General features: G+C 36.4%; 1 protein-coding gene across 1 annotated transcript in view; it reads right to left on the bottom strand.

Moving 5' to 3' along the window:
• MYH15 (myosin heavy chain 15) overlaps window positions 1–18,727 on the bottom strand; it is an 88,847-nt gene that overhangs the window by 29,068 nt on the left and 41,052 nt on the right. Inside the window, 10 exon segments of the mRNA XM_032220250.1 lie at window positions 106–455; window positions 1,470–1,666; window positions 2,558–2,675; window positions 4,398–4,528; window positions 6,151–6,540; window positions 9,494–9,584; window positions 10,520–10,665; window positions 11,219–11,395; window positions 12,653–12,895; window positions 17,246–17,501. Of these exon segments, the coding sequence (XP_032076141.1) occupies window positions 106–455; window positions 1,470–1,666; window positions 2,558–2,675; window positions 4,398–4,528; window positions 6,151–6,540; window positions 9,494–9,584; window positions 10,520–10,665; window positions 11,219–11,395; window positions 12,653–12,895; window positions 17,246–17,501 (2,099 nt within the window).

Genomic DNA, 18,727 nt, shown 5'->3' on the forward strand with positions numbered 1-18,727 from the left:
TTTTTTATCTTCCTTTTAGGTAGGCAAATTGGGTTTAAGGCTTCCAAATTCCTTATACAAATTATTCATGATTTCCTTCAGTATCCTTGGTAACGAATAACCTACCTTGAAGATTCTTGTTTTCCTCTTTTAAGGTCTCTGTATTGTCTAGGCTTTCTTCATATGCATTCTTCAGTTTAAATAATTCTGTACTGAGGCTCCTAGATTCCTTCTGGGCACTCTCAAGCTCTGCTTGGGACTCTTCATACTTCTGTTTCCATTCTGCAATAATCCTGTCAAAATTGCGCTGCTTCTTGTCCAGAACTCCTGCAGCTGAGTTGGCTTTTTCCAAGTCAATCATTATGTCCTCCAATTCATTCTGCAGTCGGTGTTTTGTCTTTTCCAGAGATGAGCATTTGGCATTGGCAGCCTCAATGGCTTCCTCTGCCTCCTGGAGACGAGCTGCCAATTTTTTCCTGATAGCAGATATTCATAATAAATTAACCCATTCAAAAAACATCTGACTTTTACAAAAATCAGACAATCTACTTTTCAATTAATGAACTTTGTTTGTTACATATTGGCAAAAATTCGTTTCCACTACCATCAGTGTGTTTTTGCAACACCTGGCCAATGTAGAATTTGGGGATGACTTACTATCTGGAAACAATACTGTGAGGGTAAGACACCCCTAACATCCCTCAGTGTGTGTGTTCTGTTAAGATACAGCCTGTTGGGCCTTAAAATGGTTTCTACTGTACTGCCATAAAATGGCTTCTACTGTACAGCGCAGTGGAATTGCCATGGTAACAGCTTCACAGTACTCCACAAGGGGGCTTCCTCTGATAAGGGGGAAAATCCAACATTAGAAATTACATTTGATCCGAGATTATTTTTGAGGACAAATGTATGGATTAGGATAAATAAATACCTGGCTATCCAATGCCAGGCTATCAGCTAGTATTTACATAAAACTGCTTTGAGATTTCTGCTACAATTTCATCACTAGGTTCTACTTTTCTTTTCCACATATTCATACCAGTTTATAAAAAGAATATACAAGTAGTCCTTAACCTACAACAGTTCCTTTAATGACCATTTGAAGTTACAGCAGCACTGAAAAAAGTGACAATGACCATTTTTCACACTTATGACCATTATAGCATCCCCATAGCCACATGATTTACATTCGGATGCATGACAACTGGTTCATATTTGTGATGGTTGCAGTGTCCCGGAGTCATATGATCACCTTTTGTGACCTTCTAACAAGCAAAGTCGATAGAGAAGTCAGATTCACTTAAGAACTGTGTAACTAATTTAACAACTGCAGTGATTCACTTAACAAACGTGGCAAGGAAGGTCAAAAAATGAGGCAAAACTCATTTAACAAATGTCTGACTTAGCAACATAAACTCTTGTCTCAAGTGTGGTTGTAAGCTGAGGACTACTGTAGTGAAAAGTTAAGCAGTAACTATGATGTCTCTTACTTAGCTTCTTCAAGTTCTTCTGTTCTTTGGATAGCATCTGTTTCATACTTAGTTCTCCATTGTGCTACTTCTGCATTTCCTTTAGAAAGTGCCCTTTGCAACTCAGCCTTAGTTTCTTGTTCCTCCTCAAACTGCTCACGCAAGAGGTCACAATCATGGCGGGAAGCCTGCAGAGCATGGGCCAAAGCATTCTTGGACTGCAAGATAAGAAAACTGGAATCAGCACATTTTGTAGCAGAAAAAGGAGCTACAAGTGGAATTGTAACTAGCAAGTTCCTGTGATTGATTCTCAATTTTGGGTTTTAGCAATAGCAGTAGCAATAGCAATAGCAGTTAGACTTATATACCGCTTCATAGGGCTTTCAGCCCTCTCTAAGCGGTTTACAGAGTCAGCATATTGCCCCCAACAACAATCCGGGTCCTCATTTTACCCACCTCGGAAGGATGGAAGGCTGAGTCAACCCTGAGCCGGTGAGATTTGAACAGCCGAACTGCAGAACTGCAGTCAGCTGAAATAGCCTGCAGTGCTGCATTTAACCACTGCGCCACCTTGGACTCTTTACCTTTTAGATATGAAATTCTCATAAATTACATTCTATCACTTGATCCATAATAACTATCAAACCTTTATTCTGAATTTATAATCCCATTCTGTACTTTAAGTGGCATGGTGGTGCAGTGGTTAGAATGAAGTATTGCAGGCAAATTCTACCAACTGCTAGAAGTTTGATTCTCACTAGCTCAAGGTTGACTCAGCCTTCCACCCTTCTGAGGTGGGTAAAATAAGGGCCCAGATTGTTGGGGGCCATATAATGACTTTGTAAACAGCTTAGAGAGGGCTATAAAGTACTGTGAAGTGGTATATAAGTCTAGATGTTATTGCTATTTATGCAAAACTTGACAAATAATGATTTGATTTAAAGAAATGAAAAAATAATAATGGACCAATTTGCCCTGTCATGCAATCAGTGCAGTTCCATTGCACTGACATGAGACATGTGATTCCGTACCTATTCCGTACGTCATTAAAATGAGAAATTTTCTCTGGCTGTCTCAGAATCATGCCAGGATTCCTAAGAAATCATTACCTTGGTTTCTTCCTCTAGCTGCCTTTTAAGTTCATCTATTTGTTGAGTGAAAGACAATTTCCCTCGAGAAAGTTGGTTGATAAATGATTCTTTTTCTTCCAGCAGCCTTGTAATTCACCTGCCAGAGAGGTATCAAAAGCAATAATGAGCATATGCTTTTTTGACAAGAAAGCAAAATGGAATATATTTTGGTACTTGAGGCAAATACTCTATCAGTTCAGATTATTCTAAGGCGAGATTGCCCTTCAGAGAGAATGGGATAGTCTGATATAGTAAATTGTGTGTTTCATAGTACAAAACATTTGTAGGCTGGCTCACACTTTGCCAAATTGGAGTTATGTTAGGAATCCAAGAGGTCCTCTGGTCACAGAGAAAGGAGAGGGGAAAAAACAATGTGATGTTGGACTGAAAAGATGCATAAACGTGAAATTTTAGGTTAATGCATATTGTACATATAAAGTAGTAGCTATGCTAGTCAGGATATTCAGTTTCATTACAAATGCATCCCCATTAATTTCTACCATGCATGAATACTTAAAGAACAGTAAAAAAAATATTGCAGAAAGGTATTGAAAACAAAATAATTTTTGCATGCAGAAACAGAAATAAAGGTCTGGAAGCCCAATTTAGTATTTCTGTTTGGTATCTTTATTCAAAAACCTATATATACATTCACAAACCAGTGTGCAGGATCAAAAAGCAAACCTTTCTCTGAGCCAAATGCTTTTGACTTTATATAACTATTTGATGGGCATTAAAGAAAGACACGTATTCAGTGCATTCTTATTTTGAATAATATTTTTGTATTAAAAAAAGAACACTGTAATAAAAACTTGTCTAATAGCCAAGTGGATATGGTAAACAAGGTATATCATGCATCTATTTAGATGCTCAGTGAAACAGGAGCTTCAACGAAGAAAATATGAATGTTGTCCCTAGCCTTTTCCTCACATTCAACCAGAATTCTGAAGAGTATTTGCATTTGCAAGGAACTCTGCTGTATTAGGGTTTAGATTGCAAATTCAGCATTTCTCCACTGATAAATGCATAGAGCAGGGTTTCTCAACTTCAAAATTCCTAAGTTGCTTGGCCAGTATATGTGTGTGTGTATGTTTGTGTGTGTGTGTGTGTGTGTGTGTGTGTGTGTGTGTGTGTGTGCAGTCAATACTGCTTAAAATTGCTAAATTAAGAAACACTGTCATAGAGGATAAGGTAGGTAAGAGAGAGGCATGGCATATACATTTAATTAATAAATAAAACAAAAGATACCCAGGCAATAAAGAACAGAATAGAAAAGAACAAAATAGAATAGAATTTTTATTGATTTAGTCATTTGAACATATCAAAAATATAAAAGTAATACAAATATACAAGTAGATATAAGGAAAACAATAAGATGTGTTTATACTAAGTCATCATCCCTATAGTTAATTTCAGTCTGATCTAAATATTCTGTCTTTTTGAAATGACTATATCAAAGAGTGCTGTTTTATTAATGATATGCAGGTATGTTTCCTGCAAAAAGTAAGACATTTTCTCCCAGGTGCCTTAGTATTTTTTTAAAGTTTTTAAATAAGAATCTAAATAAGTCGCTCTTTCTGCAGAGTATAGTCTACAGTCAAGAGGGATGTGTCCAATGTCTCCAACAGCTGCACAGAATTTTTCTTCAGATCAAAGTCCATGAAACCTCCCATAAATGATCATTGTGTCTAGTGGTTTAAAACAAATTCTAGGAAAACCTCTTCTGAGATATCGAGGTATGTAAGTTGAGGCAGATTTGTGTTGAGAAATAAGTAAGATAAAGCACAATAATAAGAATTGTACAGAACTGTCCAATAACTTACCGTTCTCAGTTTGCAGCTTCCCTTTCTGCGCAGTGAGATCATTTATCACCCGGGTCATTTCATCTACTTTAGTCTTGGCCTCACTGAGATGATCTTCAAAAGTACGGCAGAGTTTCTCTGCATTTCCCTAAAGCAACGGAACAAACTTATTGTAAGCAGGAAAAGAATGTATTTGTTGTTTTTAATGTTTTCTGGTGCATTTTAATGGAATGTTTGTCAGATGCCTAGAGTTGCTTCTGGCGAGATGGGAGGCATATAAGTTTAATAATAAATAAATGAAATCCAAATAGAAACTATAACTCAGTCAGTCCTGAACTTATATACCTAGGGTACTATTAAATTTGGCTGAAAGAAATTAAAATAGCCTACTAATAAATAGAGGGGGGGGGGAGGAACTGACTGGATTTTTTTTTTAAAAAATGTTATTATATAATACAAACCAGCTGATTCTTAGTCAAAACCTACATATTTAAAATGCTAAAATATTTTAATGATATAATTTCAAGACTTTTACATATTCATCTACAAAGATAATCTTTTGTTTTTTCTCACAATATAACAAGAAATTGCTTCATCTATGTATCAACCAAATTATTACTTCTCATAAGTAATATTTTACTGGAATTATATTACCCAAAAACAAACATATAGGAATATATGATGGCATATGAAATGAAATAAATCATTTAATTAATAATAATTTGGAATTATTTGACTGAATTCATGAGATGAAATATGTTACTTGGACAATAGTATGCTTCTGTGAGCTGTAGACATTCTTTTAGAAACTCTTGTCAGTAGTTGGGAGAAAGAAAATACCCCTAAGGAATATTTTACAATTCTTCCACACATCATTTATTATTAAAGTCTAGTAAAATGGAAGGTTTTTTTTGAACAGCATGATGTGTCACCCACTTCTGCCAAAGTCCATAAAAGATACTAGCTGAAAATTTCTGCAAATGAATTCAGAAAATATCAAAACAGTCTGTAATCACTATTTTTAATACTCATTAAGTGACTGCTTTATTTAGTAACTAACAGTTCAGTGACTAATTTAGTGACAAATTACAATGGAGGTCTATAAAGAAAGGAAAACTGAAGTAAGATCTAAAATTAGAGTTTTGGGTAGTAAAAAAGGTAATACATTCTCTCTCACTTTGTGAGATGCACACACACACACACACACACACACACACACAGGCTAGATAGCATGGTGGTTAGGGTGCTACCATTGACAAGGGAGACAAGGTTGAAATCCTGGTTGGTACTTACCTTACCAGTAGAGGTCCTTGGGCAAAGGCTCCCTAACGCTTCCCCTGCCTATCTCAAATAGGAATCTAAGAGAGTCATGTTGGCTCAGATGACACTCGGGCTAACAAGATCCATATCAGATGTTGGGGAGCCAGGGCAACCTGACAATAAGTGAGCTCCTGGAACCAATTCTACATGGATAGGACAAAAAATCCTGGAATTGATGAAATGCTACTATAATATAATAGTATTATACAATAAATCGACAATAGCAGATCTAATGAGAATGGATATATAAAACTATGAGGGAACTATGGATGGAGAAAAAATCATAGCCACACTAACTGAGAACAGCTAGTTATCCAGCTCTTCAACATAGTAAAGAGGAACCTGTTCTTACAACTTAAGATAGATCAACTATCTATCTATATCTCTATATCTACTGCCTCTATATTTCTATAGATCCCCATTCAAATTTTCATATTAAATTGCTTTTACCTTTCCCTTGACCAGCTGCTCCATGTTAGATGATAGATCATCGACCTCTAACTTCAGCTCACTTTTCTCTTTCTCCAGTTTTTGTTTGACCCTCTGCAAATTGTCAATTTGCTCCCCAAGCTCTGCCATGCTGTCCGCATGCTTCTTCCTTAGGGTAGCTGCAGTAGCTTCGTAATGCAAAGTAGCTTCTTCAAGGTCTCGTCGTAGTTTGAGAAACTCTGCCTCACGTTTCTTATTCATTTCCAGCTGTGCTGAAGTAGCACCTCCAGCTTCCTCTAGTCGCTCACTCAGTTCTTCTAGTTCTCGGGCTAGATCTGATCGCTGCTTCTCCACTTTCGCTCGGGCAGCCCTTTCAGCTTCCAGTTCTTCCTCCAACTCCTCTATACGAGCCTATCAGACAAATTAAAAACACTTATGTATTCCACTTATATGATGTGCTACAAACTGTATATAACCTGAATGTATACTTAATTTTGAACCTTATTAAGTTCTCTCTTCACCTAGTTGAATATGAATCTGAGTTTCAGGCCTTTCAAAATTCTGTACCAACTTAGGGGGGGGGGGGAATTGGGTGAACAATTTCTTGAAAGGAAAGAGAAATCCTTCAACAATCTATTAAGGGCACGACTCCCTCTTAGCCATGACAGTACACTACTAATCAAAAAGCCCCAGGGGGTGACTCCTTCATAATGTACTTTCTTGGGATTTATTGATATGTGTACAGCTTAGGAAGCTGCTGATCACTGACTTCACAGTAAAATGGCAGAATACATAAAGAATAAGTTTAAGCACCATCTATGAAATTTCCTCTGAATTTATCTTCTCCGTTATCCTAATTCGTAAAGCACAAAATCAATTATCAGTGTAAAAGAGAACCAGAAAAAGCAGAATAATATTCTGCATTAGTTAGAATATTAATTTTAGAGCAAAAATTACCATAGCACAATGAAGCCTAAGTTCTTTCATCCCCAGACAGCATTATAACTGGGATGACAAGAGTTGCAGTTCAACTTATAATTGGATAGGAAAAACCATAGAGACATTAAAATGATAAATGTCTGATATGTATTCTGAATACGTGGTGAATTTACTATGATTCCACCTGTCTGGAAAGGTAGTTTTGTACCATTTCCCCATGACATCAGGCTGCAGTTGTATTTGAAATTATATGTAATACACTACTGAACTTTGCAGGGTTTATTCTAACTATGCATAGAATTACTCTAAGGGCAACTTGATATGCAAAAATCCCAGTGTATGAAAGCAAACTTTGATGAAAGTGATAAATACATATTTTTAAATCTAGAGTGTCTTATGCCACTTTAAAATTCAAAGAAGCATGAATTATAAGGTAAAGAGAAAGTCTTTTTGTAGTTCTTATCCATGTTTTGACTCTGAACTAGAACTGTCAAAATGGCTTAGTCACATATTCTACTTCTGGGCAATGAGCAAGTTGCAGCATTATTAATGGCACTTCCCATAACCTCCCCTCCAAAGAGAAATGAAAACTAACTTTGTCAGCTGTTAAACCAAGATGATCATGGAGCCTCCATAGATCAATAGCTAAGGGGAGTATTTGTATTCCTGGAACAGCTTTGCTCCTCTACAAATTCAGTGTTGATGTCACATATCAACATAGTTCATGTTGTCTTCCTCCAAGATACAATCTCATTCTTTAACTCACCAGCCGCTATATACTTACAATCAAGGGTATTCAGAGAGAGGTTTTTGATTTTGCTGAGTATATCTTTTCTCCCTCTCCAATTCACTTTCTCTCATATATCTTTCTTTCCAAGTGTCTCACCTACTCTTTTATGACTGCCAAACCAGCAACTAAGTCCTGCCTATTAGTTGAACCCCTGCAGTTCAGGAAGGAGATTTCAAACCTGTTTTTCTCAAGTGATCAATAGTTTGTTTTTCTGAAAGTGCAAAATAAAACTCAATGAAGTTTTCTGTGTGTTGGAGAGGATGTATATAGGTATTCATACTGTGGAGGGAATGAGTATTGTTCTCATTTTCCTCACAGGAACTGAAAAGCACTTCTTTTAAAGCAGGAGTGATGGATAGCTATTAAGATCTGTGAGGAACCCCAAAGTTGCAAATTATATAAATGGACAAGCTATAATTTCTGATTTCCTGAGATTAGGGGAGGTATTTGGAGGACTTTCTTTCCAAAATGGCTACATTAAACCTATTTGGATACCTTTTACCTATAGTATTAATGTATTTCCTGCTTCAAAATTGCAGAAAGTCATACAATCAGAAGAGACTCTCTGAAAAACAAAAATCAGTAAAGTTGTGGCTCCAGTTTGCATCTCCTGTCTAAAGGTTTGAAATGAAGAATTAGGTGGGGACTCATCGGTCATGGATATCATTTATACCATATTTATCATTTTTGTTTAAACTGTGGATGAAGGGATGTATGTTGAGCATAGGAAATGATAGCTGATTCTGATTTGTATTTATAGTCAGACTGTAGAAATGACTGCATAAGGCCAATCGGCATTTTGAAGGTGCCACCTTCTTATTTAATTACCTAGATATTTTCATGAAAGACGAAGAGAAAGTGAATAAAATAAGGAATCCAAATCATATGAAATCCAAAACCCCTTTCAACATTAGATGGATTTAAAAGAAAAGTAGATGTACTCATGAAGTAGTAGTTGGAACCTCTAGCTGTGAGACATCACATTCAGAAGCATTATCTAGACCAACAACGGGACATGAATTTATGAACAGCATAAACTTAGCAAATTATATAAATTGGACTCCCAATTTATGAAGCAGCACTAGAGTGGAGAAATGTGATCCGGATGTTTTCTGCAGAATCCAATGGCATCCAGCAAAACATATCATGCATGGATGCCTCTAATTGCCAGAAATTCAGACTGACTGGTACTAAAGCTGTTCAGAAATTATATCAAGATATACCATTTTGATCCCAAGCTGCAGCCCTTTATTTTCCAAGGAGTTCCTGAAGATGACACAATGGAAAAGATGCCCTGGAGTACCTCTGGGAAGATGAAGAGTGAATCCAATCAAATGTGCATAAGAGCCTATATTAGGGATTATATTTTTATCATGTCTACAGATGGTTTGTCATTGAGGTACCTGGGTTGATCTATATAGATAAGAGATTCTGGGACTATGGCAGTGTACAATTTAAGAAATAACAGCAACAATAATAATGTTTATTATTACTGCATATCCCTAGTTACAGGTTATTTTCTCTGTGTGTAATGCACTGTGTTTTTACGTAAGCTGTTCAGATTCACTGTTGATTTATAAATTGTAAACAATTACCAGCTCAGTGGAAGAAAAGTAAGAATCACTCATTATTTACCTGAAGCTCTTTTATCTTTTTTTGGAGCTGCAGCACTATGGCCTGTTCATCTTCAATCTTAGAGCTCATTTGACTGATTTCAAATTCTTTCCTGTTAATGCAATACGGTAGATGTTTAGAGGTGGTGGAATATAAGACAATGATTCACCAGAATAGTCTTATTGCTTTCTAAGCAGAAATGCAGTTTCAGGAGTAATGGCCACCATTACTGCTATTTATCAAGATTTTTTTTAAACCTAGTTGTTAATGCAAAGTTTTTTTAAAAATCTTATCTTATTTCTCGATTTGCAAACTAAGCAATCCATGGATATTGTACTTTTAATAACTCTGATATCGGGTGAAGTTGGTGAGTATACTTTGTGCTGCATTTTGATCTGCTGCCAAAGCCAATTTGCTGTAATAAAAGAAACTGTAGCAGATCAGGGGAGGAAAATAAAACCAGAACCCTACAACACAGAAGCTTTGTTTTGTCCTGCTGCCTCTTATTCTTGAGGTGTAAAATTTAAAAGCTCCCAAGGTAACTTTGTAGGTAGGGATATTCCCCTGACTTTTCTTTTTTAAAAATCTTATTTGCTATCAATTCTCTACACTTCCTTCCCAAGCTATCCACTTCTCTTATGTGGAAGTTGTGACTTACTAGTCAAACATACCCACCAGGCACATATGACAAAACCTCAGGGGGACTGGCAAACCTTCACGTTTTGGCTGCTTTCCCTGGACCAAAAAGTGCAGGGAACCTCCAAGTACCCAGCAGTTTATATTGTAAGTCTAGGTATGTGGAATTATTTTCACATAATTGGTAGTTAGTTTCCTTGTTTATAAGTAAATATGAAGGGAACCCAAAATTACTTATATCAAAAAGGCACATCCCTTCTAGATGTTTTGGATTTCAACTTCCATCTGTCCCATCCAGCACGGCAAATTGTGAGGAACAAGAACTGGAAAAATTGTGATTAAAGGCATTCACTTGCCTTTCTCTATGTTACCATATCAAACTGAATTATTAAAAGTTGTAAATAACCTTACTTCTTTAACTTTTCTTCCAGTTGCAGTTTATCATTCTCTAAATCCATGACACTTTCTTGAGTCAGTTTCAAGTCTCCTTCCAGTTTTCGTTTGGCTCTTTCCAGATCCATCCTCACTTTCTTTTCTTGTTCCAGAGAGCCTTCAAGCTAAGACATAAAAAGGTAGAAATGAACACTCGATAGACCAAGGCTTCAAGGGGCTATGAATTCTGACAGTTTCTTACATTTAGTTGCATAAGTTATAATAAAGTATAGAAAGTCTGTACATCATGCTAAGACATAATGTGGATTATTTGGTTTTGATTAGCATACTGTATGAATCTAGCCATTAGTTTGTAAACCATCACTTCTGGCTGATGTGATCATTGGATCAACATGTGTGTTCATGCTTCACCTTAGGCCATTGTAGTTGAATTGAGAAGCTTAGTAATTGGTTTACTTTAATTCATTTTTCTCATGACAAAGAATGGGTCTGACGTCTATGGTAATACAATCAAAGCTATTACTCATCAAACACCCAGACAATCAATTAAAAAGCCCAATTTTATTCAATTAAATGAGTCCAAGAACTATTGGATGAAAGATCTCATCATTCCAGATCAATATGGCAATATACTCCATTGTACTCCATTGTATCTAAAGGCTCCAGTTGGGTAAGGTAAATATCTAATAAATCATCAAGAACAACAAACAAACATACATCATCAACTTGTTGCTCCAGTTTTACTTTAGCCTTGCTCAAAGTATTGACTTTATCTTCTTCTACTTGCAGGTCATCTAAGGCCTGTTGATGAGCTTCCTGTAAAGATTTCTTTTCTTTTGTAAGTTTGCTGATAGTTTCATCTAGTGCTGCCATTTCTTCTGTTAGGTTTTTAACCTGAAAAATGAAATGGAAGTAAGTATAAAAGTCCAAAACTTCTTGCAGAGTGAATGCAGTTCAAATGCATTTTGATCCTTGTTTGTGAAAAACAATATACTTCTGATTCATGCAAAAGAAAGAAAGCTGCTCCTTTTTGGAGTATGACCTCATGTAAATTGAATCACAGAATGCCATCAAATAAGAAAGGATGAAGGGTTTTCATTTGTGAAACCTATTTGTTGAAAAAAAAATCTAGAATTCCTTATCAAGAGCAAAACTCTAGTGATCCAAAACAGGTTGTGTTCAATTGAGTTTTAATTTCTCTTGGAACTCTATCAATTTTTTACAGTGAAGAACACAGTTTGAAAAACCTGGGCTTAGAGTATTGGAGCAGAGATTGTTCCATATCCAGGTAATTAAATAAATTGTTCAAAATAACCTGCATAGCCATTTTCAACACTCAAGATGTCATAGCATATAATGTATCTCCAGGCAACTGTGGATGTGGCCAATACCTGGAGAGGACAGTCTGTGCATGGAAAATCTTATCTACATTAGTTTAGGTTTCATAATTAAATACATGTTTTTGTGTGTGCATGTGCATTTGTGTATGGGTGCTTTCGTTTGTGTATTTGTGTGTGTAACTAATACTTAGATACTGCATTTCTTCATGTGAATCAGGAAATAAGAGAATTATAGGCGTAGATATCAGGATGACAAAATAAGAGAAGGAAATAATGTAATTTATATAGATTCTCTCATCCATATCTTTTTCCTGAAAAATTATTAGACCTTAAGTTAGCAAAATCCATAGCTGAACTCTATATGTCATCAAAAACATCTATAGTATTCAATTTCACTGGACTTAGTAAAGATTTAATGTTTTTTCTGTCTACTTTTACACAATCTACAATTTTATGAAGTTATGCTATTGCATTCATTCCCCCCACTATGCCTTTCTTTTTCTAGTCTTAAATCTCCAACTGTTGTAACCTTTTCCCACTGAGAAACTGCAGCTTTCTGTTCAAACTGTGGGCATTTTAATTTTGATTCATTTTACTCTGAAATTTACTTTTTTTCAAAGGGACCAACATTAGTCTGACATTTTTATTAAGCTATCCATCACGATCCAAGTATTCCTTTCCTGATTCTTCAGCATGTCAGTGAAGTTAGGAATGATTTCACTCTAATATGTAACTTTTAACCCGTTTTTAAAATCATTATACAGTTAGATCAGGTTGATTTTTGGTTTTGGTTTTTAAATATTAAAAGTACCTTATTTTCTGTAGCATGTTTTTCTTTCTCAACTTTTGCCAAAGTAATTTCAAGGTCATCGATATCTTTCTTCAGCTCAGAACATTCATCCTCCAGCTTTCTCTTCTTGGATGTCAACTCAGAGTTCATCTCTTCTTCATCTTCTACCCGTTCAGTCAGTTCTTTAACTTTGGCTTCCATCTGGATCTTAGATTTAATCAGTAAATCACATCGTTCTTCTGCATCTGCAAGGGTGTCTTGCTCCTGTCAGAATTTGCAGAGACTTATATTAATGGCTCAAGAAAACCTATTTAGATAACCAGTGATCAACTATACATTTTAGTATTAAGTCACAAAATTGGAATCTAGACTACATGTTACGCTAAACCCATGCTAGATGCAAGGGATTATTGCAAAAATGAGATTGTTTTGAGTTCTTGGGAAAATATTAAGCAGTAGATATTGATGTCTGGATAGATGAAAAGTGTTCACACTTTGCTTTTAAATTGGCTCTTTATTAACACAGTGAAAGAACTGGACTATATGGTTTTGTGCAGTCAAAATTAAACTTGTTCAAACTGTTGTGTTTTCTTTAGTCTTAACAATCTATGTCACTGGTACATTGTTGAAGTTTTAGACATGATAGATGGACAAGCGCTCTCTTCCACTGCTTTTACCTTGAAATTGGCATTAAGGGAAAACATTCTTTGATTTTAAAGGTATTATATGGAAGTTCTAGTAATAAAAATCAAAGTTCACTGAAAAATGGGACTAAGAGTAAGCATAAAGAATACAAAAATACTGACAACAAGTTCAGCAACTTATACAATAAAAATATTGAAATAGTGGCTAGTTTCTGCTTTTTACGGTTACTCTGCAATAAAGAAACCAGGAGACAGAAAATATACTACAGGCTTGTACTTGGTAGCTTCACAAAGACTTCGAAAAAGATTTTCAAATGTTGTCATGTTTCTGTGCCTACAAAGATCAGAATCATGTAAGGAATAGTCTCCATATGATACTTTATGGAAGTGAAAGTTGTGCTTTGAAAAAGTAGGATAGAAAAAATATTGATGGTTTGGAATTGAAGTAGTTGTAACAGACTCCTGGGGATATTGTGGATAGCCAAGAAAACAAATGAATCATCAAATACATCAACTCGAAGTTCTCATTCAAGGCAGAAATAACCAGGCGCAAAATATCAGTTTGGACAGTATTTGGAGACCTAACTTTCCAGAGAAATCTGGAAAATGTGAAAATAACCAAAAAAGTGAACAGCCAGCAGCAAGTTTACAAGATTCAGTTACAGTAGCAATGTGTGCACCATTAAAAGATCCACAGAACCAGCCTGGGGTCACATCATCGTGCAGGTAATCTATATATATAGTCAGTAAACTAGAACAAAATAATCAGACATGCAACACTTTTGTTGATATTGGACTTTTTTGTACTGTTTCTACATGTGTCAGTACCCAGAGATGTATGTGTGAAATGGCACCATAGAAGTAATTTTATAAATAAATAATAACTAAATAAACTTTCAACTCTAATAGCAAGTGATGGTTCTATTTATTGTGGATTTTTTAATCTAAATTTACTACATCTGGTGATTATTAAACCCAGAACTACTATTTTTATTTCTGAATCCTATACATATACCATAAAAAGTAAGTCCACTTTCAACACTATTTATTCTTAGGTGAATACAGGTAGTCCGCACTTATGACCACAATGGAGGCTGTCCATCACAAATGTAAGTCATAAAGCAAGTTACCCACAGGTTCAACTGGATTTTACAACCCATTTTTCAGTGGTCAATAAACAAACAGCCAGTACAATATTTCAGCTTCTATGATATCTCAACCAAAATTACTTGTCTCATCACAAAGGATTTATGAAGTGAAAAAGTATGTGATATAAATTGCTTTGCCTGTATAAATAGAATAATCAGTCAGTTGAGATATAAGTTCAAGATAATAAACATTTAAAATATGCATTCTTTGCCAGTGCAAAAGCACACCAACAAATTGTACATAAAATGCTACATATCCCAAATTTAACATTCCTTTTCTTTGTTGGTTTGCCATGGAAACTGAGACTCAGACTGAAATACGTATAAAAACATTAGTATTTATACTCTAGCTTTTAAATTTTTACACTTCATATATTTACATGTAAAGTAATGTTAACTAATGCAGAGCAAAATGAAGGCTGTCATCCTGAGTTGAACAAATTATTGAAACTAACTGCTTCTTTTTTCTCCTTTTTAGGATATTTATTTTAAAAAAATAAAGCAAGCTAAGTTTATAGTGAAAAATACTTGAAAAATATGAGAAACTAAAAAAAAAACACTTTTTCCCTATTTTATAGAGTAAAAGATTTATAATGTGAATATGTTTCTCCTTTGTAATTTGCATATCCTTTTTGTATAGATTTATGTTACTTCTGCAATCTTTGTTTTTGCGTTAAAGGAAAAAATGCAGAATTATTACTTGTTTACTTGTAGGAAATTGACTATTCTCTAGTAAGAGAATTCTTATCTACTTTCTTATAGCAGCCTTTTATCAATGGAAAGAAAATTCTACTTCCTTGAGCTATAAACTTTGGGGAGCCATATTGCCCAGCAGCAAGTGAAACAAATAATAATAATAAAAGATTTGATTTGATCTCAGGCACTTTAAAAAAAAAAAAAAAAAACACCATATTGTCCATTCCAATTTTCTCTTGCTGTAAAATGTCTGACAGTCAAACATTTAATTTTATTTTTTATAAGATGGAGCATGTATCAATCATTTTTGGCAAGCCTTCAATTCTACTTATCTATTCTTTCTTTATGATTCACAGTATATAAAATGTAGTTACTCAAAGAAGTACTCAAAGAAAAGAAGGGGGCTTTTGAGTAAATTAAGGTTGAAAGTATTAAAAGCTTGTGATAGACTTAAATCGATGCTATTTTAAACGGATGTTACAGGCCAGTGATGACGAACCGTTTTTGGCTTGCATGCCAAAAGCGGGGGGAGCACAGGGGGATCGTGCGCAGGCGTGCCGCACCTATAATGCTATGTGCATGACCCTAGTGCACATGCACGCATGACCAGCGCTCCCCCAAGCTTTTAGCATGCTTTTTTCACCCTCCCCAGGCTCCAGAGGCTTTGTAGGAGTCTGCGGAGGGCGAAAACAGCCTCCCCCACTCTCACCACCCAGAGGCCCTCCAGAGGCTTCAGGAGGTTCCCTGAAGCCTCCAGAGTGCAAAAAACCAGCCCTACAAGCAAACGGAAGTTCAGGAACGGACTTCTGGTTTGCTCGTAGCACTGGTTTTAGCCCTCTGGAGACTTTAGGGGCCTTCAGGAAGCTTCCCTGAAGCCTCCATAGGGCAAAAAAAATGACCATACGAGCAAACAGGAAGTGACTTCCAGTTTGTCCGTAGGGCCGTTTTTTGTCCTTCAGAGCCTTCAGGAGCCTTCCCTGAATACTCTGGAGAGCTAAAACCAGCCCTATGAGCAAACTGGAAGTAGGTTTCTGAACTTCCAGTTTGCCTGTAGGGCTGGTTCTTCATGCTCTGGAGCCTTCAGCCTCTGGATGTTGAAAAATGCCTCAAAAGAAGGCCGAATTCTGTTGGCCAGCATGTGCATGCACACTGGCCAGCTGACAGGGCAACCCTCGTGTGCCCTGACAAATGGCTCTGCATCCCACCTGTGGCACACGTGCCATAGGTTCGACATCACGGTTAGGCATTTGTTCTATTGTAATATGTATATGTATTGTGCTGCTGTAAAGGTGTTTCCCTTTTGAACATTTGGTTGTTGGGCGTTTGTGGCACCTGTGCCTCTGCAATAACATGTTACTGTGGTCAGTTGTATCCTTCCTGCATTGGGATCTGGATCCTCCATAGATCCTTTTCCTTCTTCTATAAATGACATTCTCATTCCCTCTAGGAATTGGCACATAACTCAAACTACCAGAGCAATCCTCAAACCTTTTGTGCTGTTAATAGGCCAAACAGGAATAACACAAGATAAACACTGCCAGAAAGGAATCTGTCTATGTAAGGGTATATGACTCAGTTTTACAATGTAGTTATATTATATGACTAAAGTAATTATAATATTAAGAGCTTTGGCGTAAAAGTAAGAGAAGTAGTCTGAGGAATTGTGACAAGTAGAAAGTCATGATTTTAACTTTCTTGTGCAAAGGAGTTTCTAGCTCGGACCCGAGAGAAACAAACCCCACATGGAACACTTTCTCCCTCTCTCTCTCTTTCTCCCTTCCCTTCCTCCGATTGGCTGGCGGTGAACTGTCACCTGGGCCCAAAAGCCCGGGTTGAACAGTTTTTTGCCCCTGGGTCTGGGACTAAAGAGGCTGGGTCCCATTGGCCAGCATGAACAGCTAGGGTCCTAACAACTGAGGAGAAATGGTAGAGGTGAATGGATGGGGGCAGAACCCTGGGGGCAAAAAGGGGCCAGTGAAGGGTACGAGGAGAACAGTCCTATACCCCGCTTTATGTGCCCCTGGATTTCACTATTTGTACTTAGCAGGACCAGTTTCACAGCAAGCTTCCTTTGGTGGACCAAAGCTTGGGTTGGATTAATTAGCACTGATTTTTAATCTACTTACTGCTTGCAGCTGGAGGAGCAGGTCATTCTTATCCTGTACTAGAGAAACTTGCTTTTCTTCAAGCTCCTTCCTTCTGGCTTCTGATTTTTCTAAAGCCTCCTTCAATTTCAGGAACTCTTCTTTCATATTAGCCATTTCTTTTTCAGTCTCTGCTGATTTTAGGAGGGGTTTGATCTTAAAAAATAGCTTCATCCAAGGCCAGTTTTTCACAACCATGAAAGCTCGAATGTTCCACTGGATCACAAGCAGGGCATCTCTGAAATAAGGCAGGCAGGGATGGAGGGAGGGAGAAGGAGGGAGGGAGGGAGGGAGGGAGGGAGGGAGGGAGGGAGGGAGGGAGGAAGGAAGGAAGGAAGGAAGGAAGGAAGGAAGGAAGTCTTGAGTTATCTGAAATGGAGCCAACTTTAGTACTTGTTCTTGGATCCCTCATGAACTTAGGCCTTTGTAATAATTTGTTTTCTTTTATGTACTAAATATAGTGATGCTACATTAATAATTTCTATTTCTAGATTGTATGCTTCATTTTGTGTATACCATTTCTACATTTCTTTTGCATTTTCAAAGCAATATGTACAATTACTTGGTTTTTTGCACAGCATCAGAACCAGCTGTGACAGTTACCATTAGTATGTATACATATTGTTTTTATTTATATTGTATAAATACCTTTTGAAATAAGAAAACAAGAATATATGAGCCTTTACTTAAATGTAACAAAAGGATCAGGTAATCTTGAAAAACTGCAGCCATTTTTCCTTCTCCACTGCTGAATTATAGTGCTTGAATCCATGTAATTTTTTGTTTAGTGTGCCATTCTACATCAAATGTCTCCTGGCGGTTATTCTAGGATGATATTTGGTATGCCTATTGCAAGTCATTATCTTGCCCTTATTGCCAATGTTTCAAGTTACTGCAGTTATCTTACTTCCCTCCATAGTCAGTCATGGAAAAGCCTGACAGGTTTTATAAACCTTGAGGTTGTCCTTGGATAATATTAGACTAATGGAGGAGAGGTTATTTTAACAATGCTGTAACTAAGGATGACTTAAGGCTGTCTCACTCGTAGACTTCAGTGGAGCACAGGAAGAAAAAAAATAGCCAGAACATTCCAGTGTAGAAATAGAAGTGGGGGAGGGATCTTATTCAGCTCTGAGTCAGCATAAAAAAACCTTGTTTGCATAAGATAATAATATGGAGAAAGAAGGAAAAAACAATACATTTTTTCTGGCATTTCATGGCATAATTCACAATTGTGAAATATCAGATATTACATGAACTACTTCGAAGTTTCTTTTCACAAATGAAATTTCTACTGCCTCCTCAAGCTACTTCCTTCACATATGTAATTTAAACTACAAATTCCTAATCCACATGGTGAAAATGATGCTGGCTTGTATATTTGGAAGCTGCATTATCTGGATGATGCCAGGCTGAAGAAAATTACTGTATAATATAATCACTTGGAAAAAAAGAAATAACAAT

Source organism: Thamnophis elegans, chromosome 6 (assembly GCF_009769535.1).
Source record: "Thamnophis elegans isolate rThaEle1 chromosome 6, rThaEle1.pri, whole genome shotgun sequence".
NCBI lineage: Eukaryota > Metazoa > Chordata > Lepidosauria > Squamata > Colubridae > Thamnophis > Thamnophis elegans.